This window comes from Monodelphis domestica, chromosome 4, assembly GCF_027887165.1.
Source record: "Monodelphis domestica isolate mMonDom1 chromosome 4, mMonDom1.pri, whole genome shotgun sequence".
Taxonomy (NCBI): domain Eukaryota; kingdom Metazoa; phylum Chordata; class Mammalia; order Didelphimorphia; family Didelphidae; genus Monodelphis; species Monodelphis domestica.
Window position 1 is genome coordinate 404,085,361 of NC_077230.1, and position 26,891 is coordinate 404,112,251.

Here is a 26,891-nt window from a genome sequence, read left to right on the forward strand (position 1 = left end):
CTCATAAAACAAAAGTTCCTCCTCTCTAGGGGGTGATCTAATAAGAGTCATTGGATGCTATTTTTAACAACCATAAAGCCTCAAGATGAATGTTAAAGAAGCCATCGTGACAGAGTGCATCGTGGGAAAGCCGCAGCAGATGAGGACAATCCGTTGGACTCAAGTGGGCTTAGAGGCCAAGACTATCAATCCTGCCACCCAGGCATGCCCAGGGAGGACAAGGATTCCAGCCTCTCCCCATGTCTCTTAAAGGAGTGAAAAAACAGTCAAGGCTATGGATTGTAAGTCACTTGAGGGCAAGCTTCATTGTTGCCTTTGCACAGATAATTAAGAAATGCTCATTAAATAACCAGTGGTCGTCTATCCACAGACCCTGAATATATGCTTTTAATGAATGCATAGCAAAGGATTAGCCCATGTTTCTAACAGATCTCTGGCCTCAGAATGCTCTCTGAATTCTGTGTTCTGGGTGGCGAGGCCACTATTCACCAAGGTCAATGGATTGTCCTAGGGGGGCAATCTCTAAATAGTAGCACCAGGAATCCAAAGGGCATGTCTGTTGGCAAGCCCTGCTTTGACACACGATCTGTCCTCTGCCATCCAACTGGGAAGAATAGAAAAGGGAATACCCTTTCTGAAGTCTGGAGCAAATGCTAGAATATTGGGACCAAATCACCTTCTCACTGTAGGAATTCACAAGGGTCAGAAAAAGAAGCTGTTGAAAAATAGCTTCAAGCATCAGGTCTATGACTCCCCACCAGCCACTAATCCATGTTGTGTTTGGCAGGGAAAGGAAGAGACCCCAACCAATGATTTCATAGATGTAGGGAGCTCCCTATACAGAATTTGCCTTTACTCCCTGTCTACAAATATGGTCTTAGAAAGTTGTCTAAGACAGCTCTCTGATACTGACAAGTTTAATTATTTAAATTAGAGATTTCACCTTGACATGTTAAATTACTCACCAAAGTTCCACAATCCATGTGTGTCAGAGGCCAAACTTGAACTCAGACCTATCTAATTCCAAAATCAGCCATGAAGACACAATACTACACTGCCTAAGTTATCTCTAGAGACCTTACATGCTCTCAAGACTCTACCCAATCTGATTAAAGACGAGATGTTTGCTTATAAAGTTAGCAAAGCAAGTCTACCCAGGGACACCTAGCTGCCCAATGTTGGTTCTCCTAAAGATTGCAGGTTGTTAGCACATCACCTCTTCAATAGCGCTCTAAAATTGTAAATGCACCCAGAGGCTACTGTGTGATAAATACAATAAATAAGTCTGCTATAACCTTGCAAATCCTCAACCAGACATCCATCAGCACTTCCCTGGGAACAGGAATGGTTTCAATAAAATCAAGTTTCATCAAAAACATTAATGGACCATTCATGGGAGGGGGAAAAAAAAGAAACAAAATCCAAGAACACAGCAAACCCAGAATTCTTTCACCAGAGATGATTGATGTGCAATTCCTCCAAAGAAATCCCTTTGTCCATTTCAGACCAGGGAATTCCAATTTCAGAATAAAGGAAGCTCCTGGGGTCCTTACCTCCACCCCCTGGACCTTCAGTTTCATGTGGTCCTCTCTGGTGGTTTTCCCATCTTTCCTCTTTTTCCAGCAATATCCGTCTTTCCTATATTTCACCTTCTTCCTGTTGTAAAGGATCATGGAGCCATTCTGTGGTCTGAAAACAACAAACAGTTAAGTTAGTGAGAGATGCTGGCAAGGGATGGGAGAAAATTTACGAAGAAAGATATTGTAGCCCAGTAAAAGTCTCTAAAGAAAAGCAATATTCTACATTTGCTGGGACATAATTTTTCACCTTTTATTGTGGCTCCCTGGATTAACCATGTTTTATAGCTGGCAAAAAAAAATTTGCTTGTGGATTTGGTACCTAATGAATTAAATGTGTCAATGATGGGCTTAAGAAACATCCTCTTAGTAATACCCACCTTCTAATCAAGATATATGAGCCTGGGTCTGAGCTATGGGCTGAAAAGTAAGCAAAACAGAGAAAGAAAGAGAAAGAGGCCAGGGGTATTTTTGGCAGCTGGTAATATCTTATCTCCCGGAGAAGGATTTTCTTCACATCTTTTAATCCATCAACCCGTATTAGGAAATAAATAAGCTGAACACTGAAGCTAGATGACGGTGTTAAGGGAAGGCCAACAGGAAAGGTAGTCGCCTGGCACAAACACCCCCTGATTCATTGCGTGCATTTAGATTACCACTAGATAAGAAATAGCATCTCCCGCCCTTCTTCCCAGCCAGTTAAAGTGCCTGATTCTTTCCCATTTAGGCTTCAGCTGTCAGAAGCCTGGTATATTTGAGGGTAAATATGGCTTTCCAGGACCATCATTAGCATCTGGCCCCTACAACCCCATATTTCAAGAAAATCATTTGCCTCGTGGCCCTGGGCAAAAGCAACTAGATTTTTGGTTCTAGGGTTTTCTTTTGCTTTTCCTTTATTTTTCTTTTTTTGCATTTTTTAAACACGCGCACACGCAAACACATACACTCACACACACACAAAAAAAACCCTTGAATTTACTAAAAAGAGACCATGCATCACCCACAGACAGCACTACTGTAGATGGTTACAAAAATTTACAGTTCGACATTAGTCACAGTAATTTGGCTCCAGAACAGCGAGAATGGAGGGAAATAAAACATGGGGCCAGATGAGGGACAGGAGGCAAGAGCAACAATTTTCAGAGTCAGGTTTTAGCAGGTTGAACCGAGGCCTGAGATAGAATAGCCAAAAGGAGTTAAGTAACAGAAAAGAAATAGGGAAGGGAGAGAGGGTCAGAAAGGAACGAGAGGGGGATGTAGGTCACTGATTTCTCTCTACCTTCAATGATCTCACTCTGCCTGTAGGTAACCAGATTATTGGATGGCATAAACTCAGATCTGGATGGGACCTCAGGTGACCACCTAAATGACCATCAACATCTAGGTGGTACAGTAGATGGAGTCCTAGACTTGGGGTCGGAAAGACCTGAATTCAAATCCTGCCTCTGACCTTCATTATCTGTGTGACTTAACCACTCTTGTCCTGACGTTTCCTCATCCATAAAATGGGGATGAAGATAACACTTCTCTCCTAGGTCTGTTGTGAGAATCAAATGTTATAATCACTTTGAAAACTTTAGACCACTACTAAAAATACAAGATATGATTATGATTATAATGAAGAATCTCTTCTCCATCATCACTGATGAGTGGTCCCTGTCTGGCCTTTGCTTGAAGATTACACTTCCAGAGATGGTTCATTTTGCTTTGGGACAGCTCCAATGGCACTTGCATGTTTGTCAATGTTTTTCTGAAGCCTCTCCACATGAATCCATTGCCCCTGGCTCTGCCCCCTTGGAGCCAAATAGAATAAGTCTTACAGCATCTGAAGACAGCTATCATGCTTCCTTCCCCCATTCCTTTTTGCCTCAGCCTATTAAAAACCCTCAGTTGTTTCCATGGATACTCATGTAGCATGACCTTGAGTCCCATCATCAACCTGACTACCCTCCTCTAGAAACCCCCCAATCTGGGAATATCCTTCCTAAATGGTCCCCCTCAGAACCTAACTCAGATGTGGCTCAACCAGAGCAGTATATAACTGTTTGTTTTTAGATCCCTGATGCCAGCCTAATGCCTGGCATATCGTAAATGCTTAATAAATGATTGCTGACTGATTGATTGACTGCCTGTCTGAAACATGGCACACAAGAGTGAATACAGTAGTACTTAAGGTCTGGAATAAGGAATGTGCATAATTAACCTTGAGACTTCTAGTCAACCACGTGTGGGTGATTTCTGCATTTTGGCATGAAGTAGCAAACCTTCGATGGCCCTTTGGTTCTTCTCTGGCTTTCTGAACGAAGCAGTGAGTGGGTGGTGGGTTTCATCTATTTAAAAAAGAAAAGAAACATTCCAGCTTTTTCTTTCTTCAACCCTCTAGAAGACATCATAGGGGAAGAAGGAAGAATAGCTCACCCTCTCTCCGACTCTAGCCACTCAATGGTCAGACAGCTACAGCCCTTGACTTGTCTAGGTGAGCCTGATTCTGGGTCCCTGGATGTCTTTTTTCAATTTGTGTTTCCTTTCCTGAGTAGGTGACAAAATATCATTCTCAAGATGGATATGTACCAGCTTAAAGGTGACCTTGTGAGTTGGAAAGGCCCCGAGTCCATCAAGCGAAACTGATTGGTGGCAAGGGAAATTTCTACATTGTGGAGAGTGACCACTGGCAGAAGAATGGAATCAAATTCTAGCTTGGATTGACAGACTATATGGACCAGAAGTTGTCTGGGATCCAAAGAAATTAAGGTCACATGGATAATAAGTGATAGGGTCAGGATTTGAACTCTAGTCCTCTAACCCCAAATCCAATGCTCTTTCCATTACACCACATTGCCTCTGGTTTCTAAGCAACCTTGGAAATGGGGGAGGGAGGAGTCTATCCCTCAGAAGAAATGGAGGGCAGGGAAACTCAATCTCTTTATCTTTTCTTTTTTTTAACCTTCATTTCTTAACTACAGACCATTCCAGAAATAAGGAAATAAGAGCTTCCTTTTATTAATATCTTCATCTTCCATTTTCAGAAAGGAAAAAATATGCCAGTGTGATGGCAGCTAATCACAGCTCCCTCCCTCCTCAATGGTGTCAACCAGCAGTGCTAGGAAGACTAAACAGTGATTCCATTGGGAATGACAGTCTCTCTACAGTGACTCCCAACACTTCATTGTTCTCTGATCAACCTGCAATTGGCTTGTGTCACTGCAGGATGGCACCTCCTTTTGTGCACTCCCTCCCCTAAGTTGAGTACAGACAAAAACAATCGGGACCCATCCGTGAACACCTGTCACAACTCTGTTATCTGACATCACTCATCTCTGGTTTCAAGGAGGCTGAATATTTTTAAAACCATGCTTGTTCTCTGGGGCCTTGGAGGCTTGCAAGCTGGGAGATGGGATGGATGGAGAGCCTACCTTTCCCCCCCTCATAGTTTGCCACAGCTCCTTTTTCACATTATAGAACAGAAACTGATGTTTATGAAGGGAAAAGACCCTCTCAACTCAGCTCATTGGCAAGTCCAATGCCTATGGTCCATCCCATTCAGATATAAAGAAAATAAAGAAATCTGTCCAAAATAGATTGTCCTTATACTGTATATAGGTATTTCCATATAATGCTGATATCTCAGAGTAGATCAAGTACCAATTATGTCACCACTCTGAAGAAATGATAAACTGGAAAGAAGGGTCACATTATTGGTATCCAGGTTCTTATAAATTAAGACAAGATTTATGTTTCTCTTTCCCCAAACTCCATCAATCAATCCATCAGCAAATATAGATTAAGTACCTACTATGTGCCAGGTATAGTTCTAGGCAGTGAGGATTCAAACATAAAGAATGAAACAATCCCTACTCTCAAAATCGATATATGTATATTTTTGTTGTTGTTCAGTCATTTCAGTTTGGCTTCATTCTCCATGACCCCCATTTTGGGTTTTCTTGGCAAATATCTGGAGTGGTTTGCCATTTCCTTCTCTAGCTCATTTGACAAATGAAGAAACTGAGGTTAACAGGGTTAAGTGACTTCCCCAGGGTCACCTAGCAAGTAAGAGCCTGAGGCCAGATTTGAACTCAGGTAGATGAGTTTTCCTGACTTCATGCCCAGTAAGTACTCCATGCACTATGATGCCACCTAACTGCCCCCACATATGTATAATGCAGAATAAATAGAAGTAAATATAAAATAGATACCAAAGAGTTAAGGAGAGAGGACTCTCATAGTTGGAAGGATCATCAAAGGTTTCCTGTAGATAAGAATGTGGCATTTCCTATCTAAATTCCTACTATCATCTGTCTATCTATACCCAAGCATATTCTATAAGTATAAATGTATATATTTATACATCTATATTTATAGAGAGAGCTAGAAAGAAATAGAGAAAGATGGTGTCTTATTGGCTCCTCCTCTGGAACAGGAACTCCTTGAGGGCAGGAACTGTTTAGCATTTGCCTTTTCATGTTTCAATTCTTAACACAGAGCCTGACACATAATAGGTGACCAATAAATGCTCTAATGATTAATTGCTTACACCTCCAGTACTATAATGAATATCTGTAATCTCATCAGAGGAGGTCCTCCTTCCAGAGATGCCAGCCCACACTTTAGGACTCATCTTTGTCCTCCCAGAAGTGTGCCATAGGCAGTCCCTCCAATATTCTCAGATTCTCATATCACACAGAAAACAATGGAACAATGCTTATCCATCCATTGCTCTTACTATAGGCTTGGACCACTTCCCCCTCCCCCCCCCCCCCGGTCATACATTTCCTCCTTTATCCTATGTGTGAGAATTCCTCATTGGTCACTAGAGAATTCTTCATTGGTATTGCTGGCTCATCATACCCATCATGCATCTCTCAATCATCTTTAACAAGATTCTCAACTTTAGATCTTTGGAGATGATCATGTTTGATGGCTGTCCATTGTATGGCATCACAGAAGAACAATGGCACCTATGCAAAGGTTTCAGGAAGAAGCCACCAAAATAGAGCAAATCACTGAAGGAACTGCCCTTCAGACAATCCTCTTGATATCATTGAGTGCCATGATGTTAGCATAGATATAAAGTGAAATACTGAAGTACTGCTGGAATTATAAACTAATATCTATGATTAGAAAATAATTGCTCTTTGGTACCCTACTCAATACCATTCCAAGAATGACCCAGTCACCTAATACTCTGGCAGGACACAACCCCAGGGGGAACTTGGGAGTGAAGTTTAAACAGCTGCAATAAAGGTAATCGTCATTCTAAGTGGCTCAAATGGCAATAATGTGCAACCTAATAATATTTAATCCAACACTCTGATTTTATTAGAATTTGACTCTTATCTGGTTCTTGATATATCAGCAGAAGGACCCTCCCACAGACTGGTGGTACAGGACAAGGCAAAAGAAACTCATCTGCTTGGTAGGACAATCAAATCTTCACCAAGAGACAAAGGGAGAGAGAACCGCTTGCACTTCCAATAATCCTTCCCACCTGATGAATCAGAAACAAAGCTAGGGTTAAGCAGGAGGAGAAGAGAGGGGGAGTCGCTGCCTTCAGAGAAATAAAAGGCTGACCCCAAGAGCAACTAGGTGGTGCAGTGGATAGAGTGCCAGGCCTGGAGTCAGGAAGACTCATCTTCCTGAATTCAAATCTGGTCTCAGATACTTACTAGCTGTGTGACCCTGGGCAAGTCACTTAACCCTGTTTGGCTCAGTTTCCTCATCTGTCAAATGAGCTAGAGAAGAAAATGGTGAACTATTTCAGTATCTTTGCCAAGAAAACCCCAAAAGAAGTCACAAAAAGTCAGACATGACTGAAATGACTGAACAACAATAAAATATTGAATTGAGTGGGGGGTAGCTAAGGTTACAGGGAGGGGGAGAATAGATGGGGAGCTGCTGCCCTCAGAAAAATAAAAGGCTGACCCCAGAGGAATGGTTGTAGACATTGTTTCATTACTGCCTGAAAAGCAATGGATTTATCTTTGTAAAATGAGAAAACAAAAATTGAAGTTAGAAACAAGCTACAGAGAACAAATCTAGTCTAAAGGCATTTATCAAGCACCTACTATGTATCAGGCAAAGGAGGTAGATCAGGCAGTCAGATTGTCTACTTTCCTGGGATTCCTGGGACTCCTAGGTCTTCTAGGTCTTCTTTGTCTAAACCACTGATGAAGGGGATAGTCTTCCAGAGAGAGATGCCTTGACCATCCCAAATAGGACAGCCAAAAGGATAGGGCCATCCTCTGGTCTGGCCAAAGGATAATAGTAGCAATAAATCAATACACAGTTATAAAGTACCTACTATGTACAACTTGACTCTCCAGACTTGGCTTCCTCCTCCTTGTCAGCAGATAACCTTACCTCTTAAAGCTCCCTTCTTTATGAACTGTCTCATAAAAAATATAAACTCCTCGAGGTCAGGGACTACCTTGCTTACTTGTATACCTAGCATTTAGCATCATGGCTGGCAATGCAAATCAACAAGTCAGTAAGCTTTTATTAACACCTACTATGTAGCCATCCCAAGACTAAGGACTGATTGGTGACACAAAGAAAGACAAATGCAGTGCTTCCCACCCCTCACCCCAGGAATCTGTCTATGCCAGATGGAAATCTTTCTATTCCTTATAGATTTATACTATCATCTGCCTATATACATCTCTCTTTCTATCATCTATCTCTATCATCCATCCATCCATCTATCTATCCATCCATTCATCTATCTATCTATCTGTCTATCCATTCATTCATTTATCTATCTATCCATCCATCCATCTATTCATCTATCTATCCCCCTATCATCTATTTATCCCTCTATCATCTATCTCTACCATCCATCTGTCTATCTATCTATCTGTCTTTCTGTCTGTCTGTCTATGCCAGATGAGAACCTCTCTATTTCTTATAGACTTAGGTTCTATCTATCTTTCTATCTATCCCTCTATCTATCATCTATCTTTATCATTCATCTATCTCTATTATCTGTTGTCTTTCATCTATCTATTTATCTATGGATCTATGCAAAGTGGAAACCTCTCTGTACCTTATAAGCTTAGGCTCTATCTATCTATCTATCTATCTATCTATCTATCTATCTATCTATCTATCATCTAGTCTCTATCATCTCTCCAAATTCCTATGTATATTTATGTAATCTGTCTATCAGGCTATCAGTGTGTCTGTTGTTCTAGTTAGTCTGTCTAGCTATGTCAACAGAATAAAAAACCATAGTCTGCATGAGGGCCATACACAGCCTACAGTCTGTTTTTGTTTGGCAGCTGATAATGATTTTTGCCAATTTAAAAAAAAAGTTTTATTGTATTTTAAAATGAAAAAATAATTACTCACAGACTATGCAAAAAGAGGCAGCAGACTTGGCTGCATATAAAAGAAAGAAAGAACAAAACAACCCCTCTCTTCAACAAGTTTGCTTTCTATTGGGGAGAAAGCATTGCATTTATAGTTATTATTTATAAAATATATTTTTTACCAGACTTGTGATTTGATTGTTGTAAGGAGGTACTAATTGGACAATCAATTCTTCTACCAATGGAGATTGGTGCCTGATCTGAAACTTATAAACAAAATAATTCTGTTAATTGGAAGAGGAATGTACTAGAAGTTTGAAGGCTAAGGAAAGGATTTGTGTACAAGCTTAAGCTTAAGCTAAATTTTGAAGGAAACTTGGAATTTCAAATGGTGGAAATGATGAGAGAAAGCATTCCAGGCATGGGGAGAGCCAGGGCAAAGACATAAAGATGGGGGAGATGGTGGGTCAAGTGTGAGGAAGAACAAGAAGGGAAGGTTGCCTGAACTTTGAGAAAAGCTGTCATAAAATAAGGCTGGAAAGGGAGTTCATGGTCAGCTTGCACTAAACTCTACCTCAGCCTGAGGCAGAAAGTCTCTTCTATGTCTTCCTTCAATCCCCTGTTGCTTTCTGTTTCTTGACTATCTTATGGGAAAATTCTAAATTAAGTCAACCAGGTTCCTAGAATCTTAGAGTTGAAAGGATCTTGGATGACCTTTGGCCAGTCAAACTTCTTCTCCAATCCAGGAATCTCATTTCAATGTCTTTGTTAAAGCTGTTAATAGTTAATATTAGCTGTGATATACTCTCTATATACATATGTATATGCAATTAAAGCTAGTATCTATACAGACATTTAAGGTTTGCCAAATATTTTGCATATATTATTTCATTTGTTCCTCAACAGCCTTCGGAGAGAGGTCCTAGGATTACCTCCATTTCACAGACAAGGAAACTAAGGCTCAGAGAAATCAAACAGCTTCCCCAGGGTATTGCAGATAGTAAGTGTCTGAAATCAGGATTTGAACCCAGGTCTTCCTGACTCTAACTTTGGTACTTTATTCCAAGCTGTCCTCCATGCCCTGAAAGTTTTCTCCTTACTGTTTCTCCCTACTGACTTCCTTGAAGTTCCAACTAAAATCCCATCTTCTCCATGAAGCCTTTCCCAACACCTCTTAATTCCCCTGCTTTTCCTCTCTTATTTCTCTTCTATCTTATATATAATTTATGCAAACTTGTTTTCTCCACCTTTAGACTGTAAGCTCCTTGAGGGCAGGCACTGTCTTTTGCTTTTGCTTCTATTCCCAGTGTCTAACATAAGATCAAACTTGGGTTTTAAAAGGAGAGCTTTGACGCTAAATTTGATTGGATTTGATTGAACTTGATTGGATTACGTTGTAATCTGCTCCATCCTCTGATCAATCAACAGTGGGGGAGGAGAAGAGAAGTTATCCATGGGAGTGCTGGAGCCCATGTGACTCCATAGCCTCAGGAAGACCTGCCTCTTGCCCAGTGAGGTCAGTGCCCTCCAACTGGAAGTGCTGGGGAAAGGCGACATCACTCAGAATATAAGTTTGGGTCTAGAGAGAAAATTGCATTTTTTTTTTGGCTGGAAATTTGGAAGGAATTTGGGAATAACTCCTGGGCTCAGTGGAGATTTGATAAGGCTATATATAGCCTGCCACTTGTAGCAAGAAGTCTTTTTTCTTTCTCTATTTAATAAATAATTCTAAATTAAGATACAATCTCAAGAGAATTTTAATCTTAATACAGCCATTAGGTGGATATCTCAAAGAGGTCAAAGATAGAAAGCAAGGGCCCAGATACATCAGAATTTTTATAGTAGCATCTTTTTTTAATAGTTGCAAAAAATTGGAAACCAAGTAGATGCTCATCTATCAGGAAAATGGCTAAATATATTGCCCAACATGAATGTAATAGAATATTATCATGTCATAAGAAATGACAGTGCCCATGAAGAATGTACAGGAAAACTTGGAAAATTTTATATGAATTTATGCTGAGTGAAGTATATAGAAATGGAATACTACAGGTGTGTAATACAGTATATACTATCAGATTTGATTGATAGTAATAATAATAGCTGGTATTCATAGAGGGCTTTAAGGTGCACAAAGTACAAATATTATCTCATTTGATCCTCACAATAACCCTGGTAAGGAGGTACTATTATTATGCCTATTTTCCAGTAGAAGAAACTGAGGCAAACAAGTGAAATGGGAGGGAGGTACTATTATTATCCCTTTTTCCAATTGAAGAAATGGAGGCAAACAAGTGAAATGGGAGGGAGGTACTATTATTATCCCTTTTTCCAATTGAAGAAATGGAGGCAAACAAGTGAAATGGGAGGGAGGTACTATTATTATCCCTTTTTCCAATTGAAGAAATGGAGGCAAACAAGTGAAATGGAAGGAAGGTACTATTATTATACCTTTATCCAGTTGAAGAAACTGAGGCAAACAGAGGTGAAATGATTTACCCAGAGTCACACAATTAGGAAATGACTAGAAATAAACAAAATCAGATTTTCCTATCTCTAGGTCCAGGGTACCATCCATAACATCACTTAGCTCTTGGCTAGTTTTGTTCAGCTGCCTCTTTGTTCTTTTTTATTTTTGTTATAAGGGATGAATCATAGGGTGGGGAGGTGAAATGAGATGTGAAAACGAAAGATATTAATTTTTTAAAAAGATGAAATTGAAAAATGGAAGCTCTTTGAGGTCAAGGACTGATTTTTTTTTTCATTTTTCTTTATATCCTCAGTGCCTAGAATGGTACCTTCTATATAATAGGAATTTAATATGTTTCTGGAATTTCATTGAATTTTGTTTCCCCTGTGTCTGTGTATCTATCCACACACACACAAACACACACACACACACACACACACACACACACACACACACACACACAGAGTATTATCCTTTCTACATTGCAATTTACATTGACCTACATATAGCTTAAGACCAAATACTGAACCCAAATTTGTAATGGGCCCATAAAAGAAAAAAAAAATTCACACTTCTCTGGTTTGAAAGGAGGGCTAAAAATTTTTCCAGGTAGCAGGGGGCACTTCGTCCCTAACCCCCACAATGTCAAAGGGATACTTGTGTGTATACATGTATGTGTGTGTGTTCAACCACTAGGATAAACCACTAGCAGGAGAACTTGAATTCAGAAACAGTCTCTAACACTTACTACCTATGTGACCTTGGGCAAGCCACTGAATCCTATTTGCCTCAGTTTCCTCATCTGTCAAATGAGCTAGAGAAGGAAATTACAAACTGCTCCAGTATCTTTGCCAAGAAAACCCCAAATAGGGTCATGAAGAGTCAGATATGACTTAAACAACTCAACAATGATGCGCGTGCACACACACACACACATGCGTGTATACCCTTGCTCCTAGTAGAACATGATCTCCTCAAGAGAAAAGTCTGGTTTTTGTTTTGTTTTATTATATCCCCACATCTAGTAAAGTTCCTGGAATACAGTTGGCATTTAATAAATGTTGGTTGCTTTGGATTCCATTGGGCCAAAATGCTATTCAGCCCAGCCAAACTCTTGCCAACCCCACTAACCAAAGGCAAAACCAATGAACTTGAGTCCCAATACTATTATCTCTCTTCTGGGTTAACATAGGGGTGGGAAGAGACGTACTAATGAACAGTGAAATAGGGAGAGGCAGAGAAAGGAGAATCAGGAAGGGAAAAGGAGAAAAAAATGTTAAAGGGCTTAAGCCTCCATCGATAGGGTAATCAGGCACTGAATAATTGAGAATTCTAAATAGACTCCAGCATTCATTCCTCCCCCACTTGGGAATGAAATGCATTCTGCAAATTGAAGTGGTTTTTTAGAGAAGAAAAAATTTTTTTCTTTCACAGTCACACCATAGAGGGCAATTATTTTGAGAATAATAGCCAAAGACCATGAGGCCATATCATTCTTGATGTTTTTCTGTAAATATGAAATTGGGATTTATAGCATGGAATGAAGTTGAATTAAGGGCCAGGTGAAGACAGAGCAAGGAGAGGGCCTTTCCCTCCCTCAACGATGACCAAGTCTGACATCAGGAAATCAATGTCCCTACAAATAGGACTATTTTACAGCACTGCTCCCCTCACCCCCGCCACCAGAACACCAACATTCCCCAGCACTTAACTGATCATTTCCAGAATTTCTACAACCACATAAAATTCCTTGTGGACAATCGATATCCAGTCTCCTATTCTGGAGATTCATGGGCCTCCTCAGGGTGTGTTCTTTTGCAAATCCATTTTCCTGAGCCCTGGCCTCCCCATAATAAACTGTTAAGAGTTGACTGGTTGTTGCTCCCTTGGATTCATAGGTCTTGTTACCTTGCAGCTTCCCTTTAGAGGAAAGATGGATGCCCCATCTGTTGACCTGATTAAATCAACAATATTTGGATGGCCTATAAATGGGTGAAAAGTCTCCATACAGAACTCCACTCTTCAGAACTTGGCATCTTCCGCCCACCAATTGAGCTAAGATCAACAACTATGAAAGGCTTGTGTTGGAAACTCACCATTCCCCAGTATTTATGGCCCCAATGGGTTTTGGCTGCCTTTGCCCTCTTCCTCCTAAAGACAGAAAATAGAGGACCAGGATTCTAAGAAAATATGGCCAGTTCCTGGCAATTCCAGCTTTCTGTCCCAGAGTCTTTTTTCAGTCAAATTCACCCTGAAGAGGTAAAATAGTCATTAGGGAAAGAGTAGAATTTGGGTTCCAGTCTCCACTCTACTCTGATTGAATCCATGCCTTCCATGATCACAGTCCCAAGTCCAGGGGAGTAATGCTTCATTTCTTATCCTTGGCAGAATAGCCAAGGTAGGAAATGGTGAATAAGTAAGCAGTCCTACCCATTTCCTGAGTAGCCTATTTGCAGATTGTAAAGGACCTCCCAACATTAAGTAGTTCATTCAGGGCATGAAACCTGGAGTGATCTATGCTAAAAAACAAAAAATGTCAGACGGTCTGAGAATTGCCAAAGACAACAGTCTTGACCTGATAATGGGGTCCATTGGGAGAAATCCAGAGTTTCAAAGCAAAAGGGAGGAACCTGCTAGAAGGTCTATTTGCAAGGTCTAGTTGTTGGGGAGAGAAGTGGCTTGGCATCTGCCATTCAAGTAGAACACCAACCTCAGAGCCAAGACTGTTTAGGAGCAACATGAGAGAGGCTCCTACTAGTTCCAGACTAAGCATTCTAGTTCTTCTGGGGAGACAAGGAGAAGCAGTGGCAACTAAGGACCCAAGGACCAGTGTGTCAAGCTCACCTCAAGCCTACAGAGCTGGACAGCCACGCACTAGATTCCCAAACAGACATTGCTATGAGAGAGGGAGCTGATGATAGGGAGGAAGGCAAATTGCATCCCCCTCCCCTCCCCACCACCCAAGACCAAAGGAGAAAAAGGGTTGGAAGAGTCTCCAACAGCAAAGATCCCAAAGGATAAAGTTGAAGCTGATTCTTCTCCATTCCTCTTCAAGCCTTAGTTGCTTCTCTTGACTCAGTGGTCTCTGTGGTCATTCATCTTCAGCACAACCTCCAGTATTCCTGACCAAACAGGACTTGTTACATTCTCTCAATAAGGAGATGTTATACTCCAGCAAGGAGCCAGAGCATACTCCCAGCTCCGTGGGACATGCACCCAGCTAACAGAACAAGGGAGTCCCCAGAGCACCTCCTTTACACTAGGGTCAAAGATTTGGTTCTAGAGGAACCTTAGATGAGTCCTCTGACTACAAATCCCATGTTCTTTTCTCCATGGAACCTTCCCTGCTTAACTATTTTTCTTCCTACATTGACTTTCTAATCTCTCCAAAATGGAATGATGGAATGAAAGGATTTCCAAATGATAAGATTCCATATTTACCATCTCACATATCTGTAGCACTTTACAGTTCAAAAACATTTCAAATCGAATAACTCACTGGATCCTCACAATAATCCCAAATGAGAGATTGTAAATGCATCAGTAATATCCTCATTTTACAGATCAGGAATCTGAGGCTAGATGTCTGCATCTTGCCCACAATCAAGCAAGCTAGGAAGTGATACAGAGGAGAGACCTAGGCAGTAAGGTAGCTTGGAGTTAGAGCACCAAGCCTGTTGTCATCAGAAAGACCTGAGTTCAAAACCAACCTTAGACACTAGCTGTGTGACCCTAGGCCAGTCACTTTATCTGTTCCTGCCTTGGTTTCCTGAACTATAAAATGGAGATAAAAATAGTGCCTACTGCCAGAAATTGTAAGAATAAAGTATGATAAACAAGATGATAACAAAAAAAAAAATCCTGGGAAGACGTATACGAAGTGCTTCAAAGTAAAGACAACAGAACCAGGAGAACATTGTACACAATAACAAAAATGTCTGATGACGAACTGTGAATGACTTAACTATTATTAACAAGGTAAGGATCCAGGACAACTCCAAGGAAGTCATGACAAAAAAAAGGATTTCCACCTCTATAAGAAAGAACAAATGGAGTCCAAATGCAGATTGAAACATATTATTCTTCCATTTATTTCCTCTGGTTTTTCACCCCCTAAAAACCTTAGAACACCATCTTAGAATTAATATTAAGTATTTGTTACAAGGAAGAAGAGCAGTAAGGGCTAGACAACTGGGCTTAGGTGACTTGCCCAGGGTCACTCTGCTAGGAAGTGTCTGAGGTCACATTTGAACCCCTGACAGGGGCCCTTCTCTAGGTCCGGTTCTCAAACCACTGAGCCACCTAGCTGCCTCATCTCCATGAGTTTTTCTCTAGTGTAAATAATATGTATTTTGATTCACAACATGTCAAAGAAATATGTATTATATGATATATATGTCCAACCTATATCATATCATATCATGCCTTCTTGGGGAGGGGAGTAGGATGGGGAAGAGGGAAAAAAAGAGACAGATTTTCAGATATAGCCAATGTGATAATTTGTTTCTCTTAAATAAGAATATTTATCATAATTAATTGCATATGTATAACATAATATATAATATCATTATTATGTTACATATATTGTTCTATATAAAAATAAATGGTAATTTAAAAAAGATAATTTCTGTAAAACCCATGGCACATAGTAGGTGCTCTATAAATGTTAGCTGCTATTATTATAATTATTATCAAGCCTAATTTCTCTGACTCCATATCAAATACTATTTTGACTCCATATTGCTGGTGCCTTGCTATACCTGTCATCCCATAATGCAAGATTTTAAGATCATAAATTTAGAAGGAACCTGAGATCATCTACTCTGACTGTCTCAGTGTATGGATAAGGAAACTGAGGTCCAGTGAGAGTGATTTACCAAAGGTCTTAGAGATGGTAATTGGCAAAGCAAGGATTGGAAAACTATGTCCTCTAATTCAAAATCCAATATTCTCTTCCATCATCCCCCATTGAAAGCTGGAATGTTTTTGCTTGTTTAATTGTTCATTTGATTAGTTGATTGGTTGATCTTTTTATACCCCAAACCAAGTATACCTGACATACAGTTGGTGCTTAATAAATGCTTGCTCGATTGAGGGACTCATTTGAATTGTCCTGATTAACAGAGCCTCGAGATAGATTTAGCACCCAGAGGAGAGCTTGCCATTTGGGGGACATTTTCATTAAAAGGAAGCATAATTTGGACCTGATGTAAATTGTTCCCATATTTCTTCCCCTCATTGCAAGTAGGGGTGAGGGTAGGGGAATCTGGCAAAGGTATGTCTCAACTGCTTATCTCTCTCTCACACAAAGGAGGCTGAGAGAACGAAATTGATGGTTACAGCAAGGATGAGCTGATGAAGAGCTGATAGGAACCCTGAGAAGGCGCAATTACCAGCCCAAGCCTTCTCTAAAGGATTTGTTTATAAACTCTCTTCCTGGCATTTCCATCTTGACTTTTACTGGGTCCTTCAGACTGAGGGGGAGGGAGACACCAATAGTGGGGAGAGAGTTGAGACCAGGCACTAAGAACTCCAGAAGTCACCCCCATGTGACCTACTGTACATCAGAGTAAGATGCAAAGCCCAGCCTGGACTGCAATTTGACAGATAGGAAAACCAATTGCTTTTTATATATAAATATATAATAAATTCCATCTGGAGCCATAGAAATAATAAGGAGGACAAACAAGGTAACAGCAATTTGCATTATTTGATTAGCTCCAGCTTGGGCATTCTAGCCCCCATCTTCTTTTCATTAAAATATAGGGAAATTGAACATCATAAAATAGGTTGTTTTTTTTAAGGAAAAAAATCTGCATTGATTGGTGAGTCTAAAGACCCCCAATAATCTGTAAGCCATTTAGTCTGTTGCTGGCTCTCTTACTGTTTTATGTGTTTGCTCTACAAATACTCTCATACAACAAGAAGCCTGGAGCCCCTGAGAGATGGTGGCTGTGGGTTCATTAACGGGATAATGGCAATGTTTTCATTTTTCTGAATAAAAGCCATTCCCCAGTCTTTTTTTTTTTTAAATGAGAAAAAATAGCAAATAGTCCTTGTGACAATTAGGGGACTCGGTACTTTTTTTTTCCTTGATAGAAGGGAAAATTTCCTAACATGGAGAGCTGTGCAAACATAGACAGTCAAGGGGGCTAAGGGAGGGGACAGGGTCCTCTCTCCTGAGAACGTCTTTAGGCAGAGGCTGGATGATCACCTATCAGGTGTGCTGTAAATAGGAACCTCATCTGGGTTTGGATTGGACCAGATAGCCTGGGAGGTCCCTTCCAACTTTGAGATTCTATGGTTCTATGAATTAGAGTACTCTCAAAGTGCAACAGTATGCCTAGGCACTCCCTTTCATCAGAGACCTTTAAGCAGGTGTGGGATGGCATTTCTGATTTAAGAGAGAGGATTCTTGTTCAGAAAAGAGTAGGGCTGGATGACCTTTGAGGTTCCTTCCAACTCTGAATCTATGACTCTATTATCTAGAAGAGAATATCTGGTCCAGTGGGGGAGAAAATAACACAGAAATAAAAAAAAACCTAGGTTCAAATTCTAATTTTGATACTTCCTACATGTGTGTCCCAGGACAATCACTTCACCTCTCTGGGCCTCAGTTTCCTCATCTGTAAAATGAGGAGATAGAATAGATGGCCCCTGATGTCACTCTCATCTCTAAATCTAGGATTCTAGAATTCCAGGTTCAAAAGAGAATAGGCTGCCCTTGGAGTAATGGATTTCCTCTTCAATCAAAGCTGGATGACCACTCCTAAAATGCAACAGAAAGGAATCCTGTCTTAACTTCGAATTGAGCTAAGACCCTGAAGATCCCACTCCGTGATTCCTTTAGAACTCAGGTTCCAGCTACATCTATGGCTCCTTCTCATTTTAGCACCACCCAATCATTTATCTGGTCTCTACTTTCTAATTCCAAAGATGCTAAGAAGGAGAACTGCCCTGTTCAATTGATTATCTTTCACATTGGTACAAAAACATGGCAAGTTCATGTTGGGTTGCAACTTATTTCATTGACAGAAGACTTTGTTTTTGACTTTTCTGTCCGTTAGAGCCTCTGGATGTGAAAATTACATGTAGGTGAAATAGATGGTGACCTGTAGGGGCTGTCGTTGGAGAGGAGCTTTGTTGTCCTCTCTTTTCAAAAACAGGTCGCTCAACTGGCTGCCATGTCAGAAATTTCAACATTCAAGATGTGAGTCAGTTAAGGAATTAGCATCATTTCTAGGCAGCTGTCTTTTCAAATGCTAATGCCCCTAGGGGAATAACACCTTTTGCCATTATCTGCACTTAACACCTTCCTGTGAATTGGTTTATCAGATCACTTTGCTTGTGTCAGCTGGCTGGGAGCAACTTAGAATAGAGAATGGGAGTTTTGATTTGGTAGAATACAGGGAGGAGTGGAAGAAAGAGGAACAGAGACTGGAATTGGGAGGGTAGCTTGCCTATTTCCTTGGCCATCTCTGATGGTGACTAGAATATAGAAGTGGGAGTCCCAAGAGGTTTCACACTATCACCTCAAAAAAGGTGCTTTCCTTTTCCTAGTTGATGTAACAAGATGAATTCATTTTAAGGAGGACTTACTCTCTGCTATACAACACCCCTACCAGAAAATCACCAATTCAAATCAATTCAAAAAATATGTATTAAGCCTCCATGTGAAGGAACACTGCTGAACCTTGGAGATATTGAGACAAAAATGAAGTTGAGCCCATTCTAGTGGAGCTTATATTATACCGGATACAGCATATATAGAAATGAGCTCAAATGAGAAACAGAGACAAAGACAGAGAGAAGGGGAAAGGAAGGGAAGATAAGAGGGAAAGAAAAGAATGAAAGAGAAGAGACAGACTGATGGAATGAGGGGGGCAAGGTAGAGAGGGACAATGACAGGCAGAGAAAGAGAAAGAGAGACAGAGACAGACAGAAGAGTGGGGGGGGGATTTCTAAGGGCAAGATCAGCAAAAGACTTTTGAATAAGGTGATGATGTCTATGCTATGCTTTGAATTAGTTGGCCTCAACAGTCCCTAAAGTTCCTTCAAACTGGAATTCTGTGACTTTATGAAGGAAGCTAGGGACCACCAAGGCACTGAGTTCTGAGAGAAAATTTGAAGAATCTGCAGTTGATGGGGCCCATCATGAAAAACCCCATCTCCTCACCTGGCTCCTAGCAGGTGCTGGGTGCTCCTTCTCAAGGAGAAAAAAAAAAAGGCTCTTCTTTGTTAGAGCAAAATGTTTTTCTAATGGCTCAGCTCCAACAAGGCATTTCCCATAAATGTCACAATTATACAAGATTCCTGAAATGTTGATATAATGAATGGAAAGAGATGGGAAATTTGCACCTCTTTACAAACAAGCTTCCAGTGTCAAAAGGCAAAAGCTAGGCTATATTTACTGATGATTACAAATTGCAGATGCCAGATTACTTTTCTTAGTTTTACACATAAAATTATTGTTAGAGGGCCATTGACTAGTCAATTGATGGTATCTAAAAGGAAAACAGTTTCAAGAACTTCTCACCCAATTTGCTAGTTTGGACAGAATGGCCATAAACCTACTAGCGATAGATGCCCCAGGACCACTCATTAGTGAGGGAGGTGACAAGCATTTATTAAGTGTATATGACATGCCAGGAACCATCCAAAGTTCTGAGGATATAAATACAAGAAAAAAAGGACAATTCCTGCCCACAATGAGTTTATATTCTATCGGGGGTGGGGGGGGTGGGGGGGAAATAACACATAGAAGGGAGCAGAGAAGGGAACAGGTCCACAAGAAAGGACATAGTGCTTAAGTTCAAAGAGTCAGAAATGTAGTCAGGAGGGAGATGAAACATGGTCCCCAAAATGGAAGTCCAAAAAAGAACTCACTACTGACAGAAGGGGGCTGACAATGGTGCTCCTTCATGCCTGAAGGCTCTCTTACCTCTTGGAATGCTTAGGGTTTTTTTTTTCTTTATTTTTTGTTTTGTTTTGTTTTGTTTTGTTTAGATTTCAACTCAAATACCCAAGAATGCAAGGTCTAAGTTCCTAATTCTACCAGTTTATAGGATTATAGATTTAGAATCCATAGGAACCTTAAAGGCAATCAAGTCCAATTTCTGTATTTTACAAATGAGAAAACTGAGGCATAAAGTGGTTGTATAATTTAACCAGCTATTAAGTGTCAAAGGTGGGATATGAACTTGGGTCTTCTTGGCTCCAGGTCTAATACACTATCTACTACACCATTTTGCTGTTCTTTACACCATCTCAGAAATTGCTTTGTATTTACTATATCTGTAATCACTACCACCCCTCCCTTGCCCCAACATAAACTCTTTGAGGGCAAAGATTTGTTTCATATTTGCCTTTGAATTCTCAGCATCTAGCATAGAGGGTAGCATCAGTAGAGTATAAGCAGCTTGAGGTCAGGTAAAGCTATTTATTGTCTTTTATTGTGGTACATTTCTGTGATAAGCACCAAGTACTATTTTTGTTGTTGAACTGAATGTAGCTATAGAGGAGGCTCACCCCAGGGAGTTTTTGTGGGCCTGGTCCCCACTATGCAAATATTATTTTCCCCCTTCTGTAGATAAGAAAACTGTGCCTTTACAGGTTCACTGTCTTATTAAAGATCAAAATTCTAATTTCACTTCCCTTCCTCACCTTGCCATTCTCCAACTCAGTCTCCTTTCCTTCCACCCTTTTCTTCTATCTAGTTTACACTGATTGCATTTTCCTGTGAAGAATATAAAGGCCAAAAAGGCCAGGAGAGGGGGTGAGGATCAAATATATTTTCCCCTCCAGGATCAAAAGAACAAGAAACCAATTGAACAACACAGCCATAGGAAAGAAGGAACCACCAGTATTTCACTTCTGCCTCCTCCATTGTTGACAAAACTACTGGGCGTTCCCTTTCTCTAAGAAACTCACCCAAAGCCACCAAGGGTCCTAGGTCTGAAACACCCATCATTCACAGCAAAGAGACCCTAAGGCAGAATAGGAGACAAGGCATTTCTGTAGGACCTTACTCATCTCATCCCAACACCACTAGTTTATTAATAATCTAACGTAAATCTGAAGGAAAATTAATGTGACATCTCCTAGCAGTTGGGACTAAACATCTCAATGTGATGGTCTGTTCTGGCTGTCATTTATCATTAGCAGGCAATGTGAGCCAGACTTCCTATATTCTGGTGGGAGTTCTCTAGACAATGCAGTGGGGGGGGGGGTGGAGTAGGAGGGGAATTATCTCTTGGTTCAATTATTTCTGATTTTTTTTTTTTTACCTATCAGATAAATTTTGTCTTGGGTTGGGGGGAGGAAAGGGGAGAAAGGATCTGTTTTTCTTGTTCCCTCTTGAAATCAATTTGTTCTCAAGGAGACAAGGCAATATTCATTTCTCGGGAAGGAAATACGCTAAAGACCGATAAATGAAACTGTCCTGATGGAAACTTCCTCCGATCAAATGTAGGGGAACCTCTTAATGGGCTTTGTTTTGCTTTTCCATAATACATAAGTGTCATTATAAAGATTGCTGCAGGAGCCATGACAAAGGATGAGTTCCTTTAGTGTGGGACACTTGTGTTTCAGCCACCTCTGCTGAATGTTTTCTAAATGGTCAGGCTGAAAGCCCTTAATATGCCTTCTTGGAGATTAAGACAGAAATGATCACTTTTGAAATTGTTCTTACTTACTACCTCACTTGTTCCTCCCTTCCTCTCTCCAAATAAAAGGTACTTTTGATTCTAGACTCTGCCTCTAATAAAGAATCAACCAAGTTGTTAAAACAAACAGCAGCTAAACAGCAGGTTCAGACAGATGTGAAGGTAATCGGGCCAATATAAACCAGCTGAGGAAACCCTGGGAGTCTCTCTCTTACACCTGGAAGGATCAAGCCACCTGGTCAGCAGCTGTGCAGCCAGCACCCGAAGGAGCAACCTTTCTCCCTTTGGTGCTTGGTTTCAAAGAGGCAATGGTTGGGGAAAGGAGTTGGAAGGTTGGAACCATATTCCTTCAGGCAGCCATTGGGCCACATCTGGATGGCCCAGTTCTGCTTTCAAACTGGAAAGACCGTGTAGGTCATCCTCAGCTGCTGTCCAGTCACTTATGAGCTGGGGGACAATGTAGTCAGAGCTCTAAGGATTTTTCTGGCCTGTAAACCTCACTAAAACTTGTTTCCGGAAAAAAGGAAGACTTGATTCATTTAACACACATTTAACAAATATTTAAACCAACAGTTCAGTTTTTGACCTGGGAAGGGGTGAGGTGAGAGATTTCAAAACTTAGATAAGAAAAGAAGTCATTATTTCTTCCTACTAACTACTAACTGATATTTAAATTCCCTTTAATCACTTAAAAACCTGATTCTAAGAAGAGGTCCAGAGGTTTCACCAGGCTTCCTAAAGGGTCCATGACCCCCCAAAAGGTTAGGAACTCCTAACTTAAACCTTTAATGAATGCCTGTTGAGTGGAATAAGGATGATACCACATGTATTGCATATCCTACAGGGCTGCAGTGAGCTACCAGTGAGTGAACCATAAATATAGAGATGTGAATTCTTGTGTACTTGTTAATTTGGCCCAGCCTTGTAATCTTATTGGGGGTGGGGGGGGGGGGGAGAGAGACAGAGAGAGAGACAGAGAGAGACAGAGACAGAGACAGAGAGAGAGAGAGCCAGAGATAGAGAGAGACAGAGACAGAGAGACAGACAGACAGAGACAGACAGACACACACACAAAGAAAGAGAGAGAGAGAGAGAGAGAGAGAGAGAGAGAGAGAGAGAGAGAGAGAGAGAGAGAGAGAGAGAGAGAGAGAGAGAGAGAGAGAGAGAGGAAACCTTCCTCTATCAAAGCAGATGAACAAAGATTCTACAATTTAGTGATTTAGGCAATTGACTGGGGAGTCCCAAAGGTTAGACCCTTACCTCCCTCAGGTTTTCACACTTGATCTTAAGATTCCTAGGTTGGGAAAGGAGAGTTGAGCTGAAAGGGACATAGTCATTTCTTTCCTACCAACTTCTCCAATAAGGAATAGGTAAAGAGCTCTACAAGCAAGCTACCACAGACTGTACTTTCTAATTCTACTTCTCGATTTCCACTAGAATCAACTAGAAACTCTTCTCTCTACATTTTAAAGCCCTTTACCACCTGGCCCTAATCTGTCTTCCCAGCCTCACCATGTATCACTTCAATCCAGTCTCTCTGTTCCCCCCAACACTATGCTCCATCTCTCATCTACACACACACACATTCTCCCTATGCCTGGAATGCTCTCTCTCATTACTGCTGCTTCAGAGAATTCCTCTCTTCCTTTAAGATTCAACTCAAGCATCACCTTCTCCATGAACCATCTCATCTCACCAACTGCTAGTGCCCTCCTGTTCTGTTGTTGTTCAGCCATGACTAACTCTTCATGACTCCATTTAGGGTTTTCTTGGCAGAAGTAATGGAGTTGTTTTCCATTTCTGTTTCTGGCTCACTTTATAGATGAAGAAACTGAGATAAACAGGGTTAAGTGACTTGTGCAGGGTCACAGTAAGTTTCTAAGGCTGATTTGAACTCAGGAAAGGAGTCTTCCTGGCTTCAGAACCAGTACTCTGTCCACTGCATCATCTAGCTGCTCCTATGGCTAGAGTACTGAAACCGAATCCCACCTGAACATTTATCTTCAAAATTGTCCAACTTCCCTCATTTGAAGCGTCATCTCTACCCTTCCAATAATGTACCCCAAAACTTTAGGGGATCCAGAGCTCATCTCTGTTATTCATCCCACACACAGATGGTGAAGTGATTTTCCTAAAATACAGTTCTCCCCATGTCACTCCCCTGCTCAAGAAGCACCAAAAGGCTCCCTATTGCCTCCAAGACCAAATATAAACTGCTCTATTGAGCCCCTAAAGTCTTTCTCACTATAGCTCCAATCTACCTTTCCAATCTTATTTTTCTTTATTCTCCTTCATAAATTCCGGAGGTCAGTCAAACGGAACCTCTTAAGATCCTTCTCTTACAACAATCTATCTTCTGCCTTCGTACTTTTGCCTGGAATATTCTTCTTTCTTATCTCCACCACTCAGAAGCCCTAATTTCCTTCAAGATTCAACTCAAGTGCCATCAGGGAAAAGTCTTTCAACTTTTTGTGCCATAGACTTAGTTTAGTGAGACCTATCTCACAATGCTGTTATGGATTCTTTTTTTAGGCATGTCTGATTCTTTGTAACCCCCTTTAGGGTTTTCTTGAAAAAAAAAAAGATACTAGAGTCATTTACCATTTCCTTCTCTGGCTCATTTTACAGAGGCAACTGAGGCAAACAGGGTGGCATGACTTGCCCAGGGTCACACAAAGTGAGAAAGTGTTTGATTCAAGATTTGGATTCATGAAGATGAGTTTTCTTGACTTCAGATCCAGAACTTTATCTGCTTCACCACCTTGCTGCACCCTTCTCAATAATTGAAAGAAATACTAAATTTGGCTGGTGAAAATTAAAATGTTATTTTTCCATCCAAATTCACAGACCCATGAAATACATCCACAGACCCTTTTGGGGATTATTTGTGAATCCCAGGTTAAAAATTTCCATTCTATATGAAGTCTTTCTAGATCTTCCCAGCTACTGGTGCTTTTTCCTCCACAAGAAAAAAAATGGTTAGTATTTATTTTATACATTCTCATAGCTGTATTTGTTGTCTCCCTTGATTTCTGTGAGTTCATTGATTATCATTTTTGGCCTAGTATCCCTAGCCACTGGCACAAAGTAAATATGTAATCAATACTTGTTGATAAGTTGATTGTCATCCCTGCCCAATCTAAACAAGTGCTGACTTTCATAGGAAGCATCATGGGAAGATCCATCTCCCATCTGCTTATTCTGCCTCCACTGCTCAAACCATCCTGACCTCCCCTTAGAAAACAACCTTAAAAGTCAGTTCCCAAGCAACCTAAGAAAAGCACCCTAGTAATTTTAGCTCCAGTTTAATTTTATTTTATTTTTACCAAACCCAGCCCTCTTCCATCCCCTCCATGAGTCAGCAAAGTTGGCTCAGGAAGAACTTTTGGCTGCTTCCCCAAATCAAATCCACCCTCAAAGGATGGAGTCTTGCCAACAATGAGGATGTTTAAGAGACAGTAAGTAGTACAGTGTCTGAAAGCAACTCTGAGAATTTCTGACAAGGTTTGAGCCATTATAGGATCTCAGGAAGAATGGCATGAATAGCCACTCAAGATGACGGCTTTCAAGGTCAAGTCATATGGCTAGAGAATTTCTGTTTGTTTGGAATAGAGATTGGACCTGTGATTTTGTTGAAATTGGAAACTCTCAGGTAAGGAAACTCCCTCAGCAAGTCAACCCTATCTCTGCAAGTTAAAGTCTCAGATTGTTGCCTGGAACCCTGAGAGGTTCAGTGACTTACCCAAGAGTCACACATTCAGGATAGGTTAGAGGCAAGATTTGAATTAAGGTCTTCTAGTTTTCTAGACCAGCTCTCTATCTACCATACCATACTGCCTCATCATACAACCAAAGGTTTGGTAGCCAATAAAATGAATGCTTTTATAGACTTTCTCAGTGGAGGATAAGAGACAGGAGGTCCTAGCACCAGACTCTGCCCCACTGAGCTCACTTCTGGAGGACTATGCTCAGCTCTGGCAGCTAGGTATCAAATGGGACATAAATAAATTGGAAACCATCCACAAGAGGACAAGGACCATGGTGAGTATAGGACAGTCTCTTGAAAGAACTGAGGATATTTGTCCTGAAGAAGAAAAAATTCAGGAGCAGGGGGAAAGTCTTAGCTATCTTCAATTTTTTGGAAGTCTATCACAATAAAGAAACTTGGCCCCAGGAGGCAGAACCAGGACAGTGATGATTTGCAAAGAGGCTCGAGGAGTGTAAGACCTTTCTTCATAGTTAGAACTATCCCAAAGGACAATGGTAGCTAGGTAGTTCAGTGGATAGTGTCAGGCAGGAATCCCTAGGTTCACATCTCAGATACTTCCTAGCTGTATAACTTTGGGCAATCTCTTCACTCTATTTGCCTCAGTTTCTTCATCTGTAAAATGAGTTGAAGAAGGAAATTACACACCCCTCCAGTGTTTTTGCCAAGAAAACTCCAAATGGGATCAGAGAGCTACATACGACTGAAACAACTATACAACAGGAATGCACAGAATCATTCTAAAAGCAAGATTCATTGTCAGACTCATCCACTTATTACAAAGAATTATACATAGCTTGAAAGAGGCATATCTAAGGTAGTATAATCATGCCTTTGAACCTGAGTAGCGAAATGTAGAGAACATTGACAGTGTTTTCAGTCCTTTAGCAGCTTTAAAAAGTGGTCTTTGTGACTAGTTAACAAGAGTAATCAGTTAAGAGGTCACCAGAGGACCTTCCTCCAGCAACCATAGATGGGCCCCTTCTGTAGGTAGTCCCACTCATCTCCCTCCCAATCCCTGCATCAGTTTCCCTGCCCTTCTCTACTCCCCTCTTTGGGGAGAAGATTCCCTAATGCCACTTGAGCATTTTCATGGGATCATAGCTTTAG

The 26,891-nt window shown here is 40.7% G+C and overlaps 1 protein-coding gene across 19 annotated transcripts in view; it reads right to left on the reverse strand.

The window, feature by feature from the left end:
* The window catches only part of CAMTA1 (calmodulin binding transcription activator 1), a 1,356,239-nt gene that overhangs the window by 762,492 nt on the left and 566,856 nt on the right, over window positions 1-26,891 (reverse strand). For all 19 annotated transcript variants that reach the window (XM_056795879.1, XM_056795869.1, XM_056795868.1 and 16 more), the window contains one exon: window positions 1,554-1,689. In XM_056795879.1, coding sequence (XP_056651857.1) covers window positions 1,554-1,689 — 136 coding nt within the window. The remainder of the gene's footprint in view (window positions 1-1,553; window positions 1,690-26,891) is intronic.